Source organism: Echinops telfairi, unplaced genomic scaffold, assembly GCF_000313985.2.
Source record: "Echinops telfairi isolate 266 unplaced genomic scaffold, ASM31398v2 ScPeMD7_7468;HRSCAF=8506_0, whole genome shotgun sequence".
Taxonomy (NCBI): Eukaryota; Metazoa; Chordata; class Mammalia; order Afrosoricida; family Tenrecidae; genus Echinops; species Echinops telfairi.
Window position 1 is genome coordinate 29,709,951 of NW_022111369.1, and position 9,665 is coordinate 29,719,615.

Here is a 9,665-nt window from a genome sequence, read left to right on the forward strand (position 1 = left end):
GTAGACACCAGTGGTCAAAGACTGTGAAAAGATTATTTTAATAAAAGGTCATCAAAACATGCGACAGAAAGGAAAAGAAAGATTAGATGTCAGAACCTTGCTCTTGAAAGTAGATAAAGCTAAAAGGAAAAACTGATGAGGCAAAAGAACTGAACAAATTTCATAGAGCAGCTTGAGAAGGCAGAGTGAAACACTAGAATGAAATGCAGAAAGACCTGGAGTTCAACAACCAAAAGGAGAGAACGCACTCAGCATTTCTCCAGCTGGAAGAACTGAGGGGAAATTCCAGTCACTAGACTCCGCAGCCACAAAGCTGACCTGCTCGACTCGGATTCATTTGTCTCCCTAGTACCGGCTTGTGACCTTCCCTTTTCCTTTTCCTGGCTCAGCGTCCTGCTTCCTGGTTTGTTAACTTCCACATGACTTAGCAGAAGCTTCCCGCTTAACGTCTGACCCATGAGCTTGAACAGGACTGGACTTACCGCAAAAACAGTAGGATGGGGCCATATCTGACCTCCTATGTCTTCCCTATTGCCACAAAGCAGGGAGCAGGCATGCCTCCAGGCTCCATCCTTCTTTACCTCTTCTGGCACCAACCATTCCTCCCATGCCACTCTACTTCTCTACTACCACACTCCACTCACTGCCACGGAGCCAAGGCTAACCGTGGGTTCTGCCTCCTGGGTTCCTTGCCTCAGTCTTTGTTCCAGGCCTGGCTCCTTAACTCTGTTCCACAGTCTCCGTGCCACAGTCCCTGGTGCCTCTGTCTCTTCAGCTGGAGATCTGCAACATACTCTTCATCGGACAGTCCTGGGAGCTCTCTGTTTTCTGAGATGGCTTTTATACACAGAGACATGGCTTGGACAGACCCTACCTCCAAGGTAACGAAACAAAGGGTGTGCCTTGGTTGACACCCTCTACTAAGGTCAGGAATTAAAGCCCACCTTAATCCTGCCCATTCGTATGGAACTAATCCTGTCTATTAGTAGGGAACTCCCTTCAAAATGGGACTTTTGCTACAGGCATACAGTCCAAAATTGTAATACATAAGAAATTATGGCTAGAAGGGTCATATTAATTGGCCACGTCTCACTCACCCACTTCTACAATTGTGTGAGCCATTTTCTTGATATAAATTTCTGCCTCCCTTCCTGTCTTCCTTTCTCTCTCTCCCTCTCTTGCTCTCACTCTCACTCTCGCTCCATCTTTTTGCTTCTCTAGAGAGCCCAGCCTAACACAATAGCCAACAATGGTGAGCTGGCACAGTACTGAGTAGTGTTTCCCTGTTGTTCACAGGGTGGCTGTGAGTCGCTTACGACTTGGTGGCACCTAACAGCGTTGCCTCTGGAACTAGAGTTGCATGTGCTTCTGCATCCATAAGGGATATTTTATTTTCATATCATTTCAGTTCACCTTAATTCTGATCGGAAGGGGTAAGAGAAAACTTGAGATTTATTTTGACTTGATAAGTTAGGTTGACTCTTTTAAACTGTTTGTAAGTAACTATAAAACCAGGGGTTGGAAAAATGCCTTTCCTAGTCATGCATCATTGCCCTTATCACATTATGTACTTAGGAAAAGTCATTTTTCTAGGTGGATGTGTGGCCAAATGCTGTGCTTCCACGAGTTTACCGAATGTGAGGTCTTCTTTGGATGGCAACTTCATGGGAAGTGGTTTCAGCTGGTTCTGCGTTCCACAGTTTCCCAGCTGTCCTTCTCTTCCGGAACCAAAGGAAAAGACCATTCCCGAGTCAGAAACATAGGCAAGTGTGTGGGACCTAGTAAGTAAACGTGCACAAGGTCAATTCCCAATCGCCCGTACCGAAGAGCATATGGTCAATTCTCAATCATCCATCCTGTAGCAATATGGTCGACTGCGGAAATTAGGCTACCCAGTAAGAATGGAAGCGTTAACCAGCCCCCAGGAGGTGAAATGAGCCATTGGAGAACCAACAAATTATTTCTCTGTGGCTGGGCTGATTCTGTGACTCCTATGTTTTTCTTCTGCTCTATTTAATGTCACCACGAATCCAAGCAGATTTGATCACAGCTTACAATACACTACCACCTACTCTAAAGGTTGGAGGTTTGAGTCCATTCACAGATGCCTCAGAAAAAAACAGCTTAGTGATTTCCTTAAGAAAACCAGCCATGTAAACCTCTCTGGTACTCAGCTCTACTCTGCACACACTTGGAAACACTGTGTGTCTGAGTTGCCTCGGCTGACCCCTGGTGGTGGTCTAACTCTATGCCAGCCTTTCTCAGGCGGCTACACGCGCTGTTTCCTCTGCCATGGCTAATCACCACCCTTTGCTTTCTCCTTGTCTTTTAGTCTTAGATTGAGAGTCACTGCCTCTTGGAAACCATCCTTGACTCCCTTCTCTCTCCATTCTAGAAGATTAAATTAGGTGACCCTCTCTGAGCTTCCACTTGGTTTTCCAAATACCACCATTACATTGATCTAAAAAATAGCAGTTTTACTGACATTTAATTTACATATCATATAATTCAACAATTTATTTTGAATTTTAATCTGTTAAAACAACATATTAGAAAGCTGCGCAATCATCGCCACATCATTTTAGAACATTTTATTCTCTCTTGTTCTCATTAATATTAGCTCCCATTTCCTCTTAACACCCCCTGCCGTGACCCTAAGAAACGATTAGTGACTATCTCCGTTTCCCACAAAGGACTCAACCATTCTTCGGGTCAGTCAGGACACTGCCCAGGTTTGCACGAAGACATTTCTAATTAGGCTCTTTCTCTCCTAATATTACTAATGATCTTCTGGGTTGATGCAAACAGCAAACAAAAAATATCTGCCCCAAATTCTAATATTATCTAATATTCGTTCATGTAACTTTACTCTGTGGTCACGAGAGAGGCTACACGGTCACACCATCGATGGAGAGTTTAAATATTGTGGTTTTTGTGTCTATAGTAACAGTAAAACCGTGTATTCTGCCAGAGTGTGGATTTGTTTGTTTAGTGAGGAAACAATTGTCCACAGGAAGAGGAAGTCTTCCACCAATATCCAACACCCCACTGGTAAGCAATAGATTGCTGACCCTAAATATACAAGAAGAAAATAATGATGTTTAGTGAAGAATTGGACCTAAATGTTTTCTTTTACTTAAAGTACATAAAATAGCAAGTGCCATTCAAACTACTGCTGATGTCGCCACTGTGAAAGACCTATGGCTGTCAAAAGTATGGAGACCAAGTTGAAGTGCTAGCCACAAGGTCAGTAGTTTGAAAACACCAGCCGTGCCTCAGGAGAAAGATGAAGGTTTCTACTCCTGTAAATATTTACAGTCTTGGAAATCCACAGTTTTACTCTGTCCTATGAATTGCTATGAATCAGAATTGGTTTGATGGAAGTGAGTTTGGTTTTAGTTTAGAGGCCTGGAGGAATTGTGAGAGAAGATGATTGTATCAATGAATAATCCTTTGTGATTTGTGTTCATTTATTGCCCGCAAAGACATAAAATAAATACTTGTTTTTCTAAAAAAAAAAAAATTGCATCAGAAAATCTACAAAAGTATTTCATTAGAAAGGCAGCAGTAAGCTAATTCAATTTCTTCATTAAAAAGGAACATGCATATTAATATTGAGATTTATTTGGATTGTCTAGACACTTAATTATGTTTGATACTTACACCCCCGTCAGAGAGACTGAGAATCATTTTATTAAAGTATCTATCTAAATGTATTGTATCATTCTTACCACTTAACAACCTACCTGCCACATGCTATCTGGGTCACTTTATAGTCGATGAGCTCAGTCACCAAATGAGGTCTTGGCTCATCTCGCACTGAATTGTGCCCAAGTTGTCCACATTTTCCAGAGCCAAAAGTGAACACTAGCCCGTCCTAAAGACAGAGAATTTCACCTTAGAATTTAGCAACAATATTGACGTACCAACCTTTGCTTAGTGAAAAATTACCCAAACCACTCTAAGTCGAGCTGTCAAACGATCAGAATTACAGTCCGCCAGAAGTGAGCTTTCATCCTTGGCAAACCCTACCTGCTGCCCCCACCACCTAGTCTCCTGCTTTCCTTGCCACAACGTGATTGTTGCAAACTGGCAGCTGGAAAGACACACAACGCAGTACACCTACCTTTGTCAACAGGGCACTATGAGAGCCACCACATGTGAGAAATTCAACTTCCTGATCATCTGGCTCTTCGATAAGGGAAGGAAAATCTTCGTCTATACAAGGTAAAGAAACACTGAAGTGACCAAAAGCTCAGGTTGAGTTTCACTGTGGAGGTCCTTGCTGCTGGTAAGACACCTGCACTGATGCCTCAGCGCAGCAAAGACCATGGTCATACCTCTGTCTGACAAGAAAGGCTCCAAGTTGGCACACTTAGGCCTAGGTTCTAGGCCAATGGTCAGGGTAGGACGCACTTGGAAGAGTCTACCTAAGGAAAGGTTCAATTGTTTCCCAGAGCCTATTCTGTTTGAACCTGACTTGATTAGTTCTAACTGCAGCATATTTGATATTTCCAATGCTCATTTAGGATGACCTTGTCCTCTAAACACACACACACATACACAATCTTTTTAGTAAATTCTCCACTATAGCATCCTTGCCTCATATTGCCTCCTCTTCCCTCCTCAGTTACTGTCCATCTGAGAAGATGTTGCAAAACACAGCTGAGCTAGCCCTTTGCTGCTTTCTCTTCTTTTAACAATGGTTCTAACACTGGCTTAGGGGTGACCTCATGTAATTAGCATTGGGCCATGTCACTGAGAAATGTGTTGTTGGACCAATGAGCAGTGGATGATAGGTTTATTACATGAGAAACTTTGCCATCTGCTTTGTAGAGGTAGCTTAACAATAGGTATTATTATTATAGTAGTAGACATTTAAGTGCAAAGAAACATTGGAGATCATCTTGTCCATACTTGCCACTTCACCGAAATGAGTGTGTATGTGTGCGTGTGTGTAGAAAGAGAGATGGATAGAACCCCAAACTCACTGCCATTAAGTCAGTTTTGACTCACTCTGACCCCACAGGTCACGGTAGAGCTGTCCCTGTGGGTTTCTAAGACTCTTTTTAGGAGTAGAAAGCCCCATCTTTCTCTCAAAGGGCAACTGGTGGTTTTGAACAGCTGACTTTTCGGTTAGCAGGCCAATGTGTCACCCACTATGCCAACGAGGCTGGTTGGATTGCTAACTTAACTTCAAGGACAGTTGTTCCAAACCACCAGGTGCTCCGTAGGAGAAAGATACGGCTTCCTATTGAAAGAGTTACGGTCTGGGAAACCCACAGAACAAAACACTACCCTGTCCTATAGGGTCCCTATGAGTCAGCATCATTGATGACAGTGAGTTTAGACAGATGGACAGATAAATGATTAGTGATTTGGTAAGGTCCTGCAGTTGTCCAGCCCATGCGTTCTGACCCATGGTTCAATGCTCTTCCCCGACTCCCCACATAGAACTGAAACAATGTCCATACTACACCTCAACCTATTACATTGATTCTGCCCTCAAATCAGAGAGATGATCAGAATGAACAGTGCCTACGAAAAGTAAGTACTTGACTCATTTTTAACAGGGAGGTCGAGGTTAAATTAATCTCTAATTCAACAAATACACTTCTTGATAAGATAGATTTGAAACCATATTTCCATACCATCCATGTGGCCCAGGCCTAGTTGTCCACAATCATTTTTCCCCCAGGAGTAAATGCTTCCAGACATGGATAAGGCCAGGCTGTGAGCTTCTCCTGCAGATATCTGCGCCACGGGCACGCCTGCGAGGTGTCCCACAACCTGCGGTGTGGTGGTGGAGTTCATCATTCTTCCAGTTCCCAGCTGTCCGTGAGAGTTCTGCCCCCAGGCAAAAAGCTCACCACCTTGACCAAAATAAATGACGACAATGCTCATGGACTCAGTTTAAAATGTGGCAGACATTACCATGGGATATTGAACCGCTACTGTCGTGGTGGCTAGGTGCTGCTGAGTTGTATCTGAAGGAAAGGAAACCCATGCATGACAGAGGTAAACACTGCCCGGATTTGCACCACCCTCAAAGTGGCTCCTGTATTTGAGCCAATGTTGCAGCCACGGTGTCAATCCATCTCCTTGAGGGCCCACAAAAAAGGCTCATGAAATCAGAAGCCTGCTGTGGCTGCTATTAGGTGCCCTCCAGTCAGTTCCAGCCCATAGCGACCCCATGCACACAGAACGAAACGCTTCACCGGCCTTGTTTCTATGCCTGAGCCCACGGTTGCAGCTACCGTGCTCCGACTGCGAAAACCCAATGTGGAGCTATTCTTTTTCTCTACGCCCCTCTTAGTTGCCTGCGCACCACAAATACCTTAAAATCCTATTTGGAATTACAGCGTAGTGTTATGAAAGAGTCCGTTTCTTCCGTTAATTGAATACCTGGAACCTGTTTTTCAAGAAGACACTTCCTTGGGTGGCATTTGTTGGAGTTAAGTGTGTCTCACAGACTCGGAAAATGGTATCAGAGAACGAATGCTTACAAAATGGTTCTTTTTAAGATAACTGTACAGGATTTGATGGGAGACAGAGCCTTTCCTCCACATGATTATATTTTACACAAATATAATCATTTAACACAAATGTAATCATTACATTGTGATGATTATAAAGAGCATGATTATTATCAGCCACCAAGCTTGTTCGGTAGTGCACATGGTCTGCATTCATTGAGAACTGGGCGGTTTGCGCTCACCCTGCGTCACCATGGGAGGCAGTACAGGTGATCAACTTCTATAAGAAAACCCTGTGGCACACTTCAACTCTGTAGCATGTGGGATCGTCATGTGTTGGGACTGACTTAGTGACAATCGGGGTTTTTTTTGTTTCTTGTGTTTTTTACATCTACCAGTCTTTCTTGTTTTCCCAATCTCCATTCTTCCCAGAGCACACTTGACCAGAATAAACTCTGAACACTTCATTCTCCTTTCTGACACTACCCTCTCCGCTGGACCGTGTGCCTCCTGAATGCAGGCGTGTGTGGTTCATCTCAGTATTTTGAACATGGTAAGGACTCACATGAGGGGCCTTCAAAAAGCCTGTGGACATTTTCCATTCCCTTTTAATTCTGTTTCTCCACGAAACTATTTAAAGGCCTTTCAAATTTATTCCTGAATGGATAAAATCAAATGAACAGGGCAATTTTTTCAAAGGGCAAATCCACAATCTTAAACATCAGTGGGATTTTCAGTGGCCAAATATTTGCTACTCCCCGCCTTGGAATCCCGGAAGGGGCTCTGGTGTCAGTCTGAACCCATCGGACACTCTGCAGGTGAAAAATGAGACTTTCTCCTCCTGCAAGCCCACAGGAGGCGCTCTACTGTCCTCTGGGGTTGCTGTGAGTTGAGAGCAATGAGTTTGACTCTCTTTGGTTTAGGAGCCCTGGAGAAGCCCTGGTAGCATAGCTGTGATTCACACTGAACTGTTAGCCCACAGGAAGATCAGGAGTTGAAACCCCTGCGTGCTCCAGTGCACCTCGGGACAAGATGAGGCTGGCTCCATCCATAAAGATTTAAAGTTTTTACCCTGTCCTATAGGGTGCCAACTCGAAGGCAGTGGTTTAGGGTCCCTCATAAGGAACTCTGGTGGCAAAGTGGCTCACAAGTTGAGCTGTTAACGGCAAGGTCGGTGATTCAAATCCACTAGTCGCTCTGGAGCCTTCTGCTCCCGTAAAATCTGAGATGTTCTAGGGTGCCCCTACCTTGTCCTATAAAATCAGTATGAGCTGTAATCGGACTCAATGGCAGCAGTGTGTAGGAACCCAGGTAAGGGTTCTGGTGGCACTGAGGGGTAATTATTGGGCTACTAACCATGATGTCTTCAGTTCAAATTTACCAGCCACACTTCGGGAGAAAGAGGCGGCTATTTGCTCCTGTAAAAATGTATTGTCTTAGGAACCCTACACAGTGTCACGATGAGTTGGAGTTCACAGTGGACCCTGTTGTGGGGCCCCACCAGCCACTCTGTAGGAAGCAGATGCGGTCACTTGCTCCTGTAGATTCCAGGTGTGGAAACTCTATGCGGCAGTTCTACTCTGTCCTATACGGTTGCTCTGAGCCAGGTCTCTTGGAAGGGTTGCCTGGGTGGTGCCAATGGTTAACACACTCAGCTGCTAACCAAGAGCTCAGCGTGTATTCCACCCAGAGGTGCGGTGGTAGAAAGGCCTGGTGATCTATAGCTGGAAAACCCTCCATCGATAACTCCATGTATCACCATCAACTTGACTGCACCTGGAGGTGATGGTCGAATCCCAGCTTCCATTTCTTTTATAAACATATTCTTGTTTGTCCCAACTACTGACATTTTTCTCTTAATCGTCAGTTCCCCTCGATCAACCTCCTGCTTTAAATTATCCTTTTAAAAGTCAAGTTTCTTTATGTCCCCCCCTTCAACTAACCATTTCTCATCCTTATGGTTTCTGATATAAAACAGGAAAAAATAAAGAAGCCCTAAATCCAAAAATTCATTTGTTGTAACACCGCAGAGGTTGACCTGAGGGATTCTGAGACCTGCTGTGGGAGGTGAGTGAGCTCACTCCCATTCAATGGGAGTGAGCCCACAGGCCAGGGAAGAACTGCTCTTGTGGATTCCCAAGGCTGGCACTCTTCAGAGGGGAAGAAAGCCTTCGTCTTTTTCCCTCAGAGCAGCTGCTGATTTCAAACTGCTGACTTGCAATACAGGAAACAGCAAGAAGGTTTTTAAAAAGGGTGGGCCAGGTCTGGTCTTCATTCCAGAGAGGACAATTTTGATTATTCAGAACATTTTTATTGTTTCATGTTTTAAAAATAAATACATGGAACACAATGTGTTCAGAGTAATTATGGAAAGGAGAAGGTTCGATGTCTAATACTGGTCTCATCTGCAGCTCCTTTAATAGTGAGTACGCATTGGGCTTCCATCTGTAAGGTCAGCAGTTCAAAACCACCAGCCACTCTGAGGGAGAAAGGCTGAGCTTTCTACTCCTGTAAAGGGTCGCAGTCTCAGAAACTCACAGGGACAGGTCTACCCTGTCCTATAGTGTCGCTATGAGTCTGCATCTACTCTGAGGCAGTGGGTTTGTTTGTTTGTTTGTTTGGCTGGTTGGTTAATAATGAATGCGTCAAACCATATCCAGTTCAAGTCATGTTTATGTTCTGTTACAAGGTAAAGTATATAAATTCTACTAAATCATTTACTGTCCCTAAAAAGCAATCTGGAGCCCTAGAGGCCTGGTGGTTATGGGTTGGGCTGCTAACCACAAGTTTAGCACTTTGAAACCATCAGCTGCTCCTAGAAAAAAAAAAAAGGCTTTCTATTCTTGCAGAGTTACAACTCACAAGAGACTCACAGGTGCAGTTCTACCCTGTCCTATAGGGTCACACTATAAGTTGGTTTCAACCCAATGGCAGTGAGTTTAAGTAGTTCTTTGTAAGCAATCCATAAAGGATAAAGTACCTTTGGAAAGTGCAAGAGAGTGATAATCTCCACATGCGATTTGAATGATGGGAGTTTCCCCTTGTAAAACACATTGCAACCTGATGAAAAAAAGTACATCAGTCACCAATACAGGAAATCATGATGATCAAAGTTAAAACGACTTAAAAAAACAAAGCAAACTACCAAGCCCACTGCATTAGGACTGAGGCTAAAGTTAAAAAAAAAAA

General features: G+C 43.9%; 1 protein-coding gene across 1 annotated transcript in view; it reads right to left on the reverse strand.

Annotated features, from left to right (window-relative positions):
• Nucleotides 1-9,531, reverse strand: part of HERC5 (HECT and RLD domain containing E3 ubiquitin protein ligase 5) — a 76,774-nt gene extending 67,243 nt beyond the window's left edge. The window contains exons 1-5 of the mRNA XM_013004837.2: nt 9,457-9,531; nt 5,652-5,873; nt 4,127-4,218; nt 3,747-3,877; nt 1,633-1,778 (exon numbers count right to left, since the gene is read on the reverse strand). Coding sequence (XP_012860291.2) covers nt 1,633-1,778; nt 3,747-3,877; nt 4,127-4,218; nt 5,652-5,817 — 535 coding nt within the window. The 5' untranslated portion in view covers nt 5,818-5,873; nt 9,457-9,531. The remainder of the gene's footprint in view (nt 1-1,632; nt 1,779-3,746; nt 3,878-4,126; nt 4,219-5,651; nt 5,874-9,456) is intronic.
• Nucleotides 9,532-9,665: the final 134 nt, after the last annotated feature.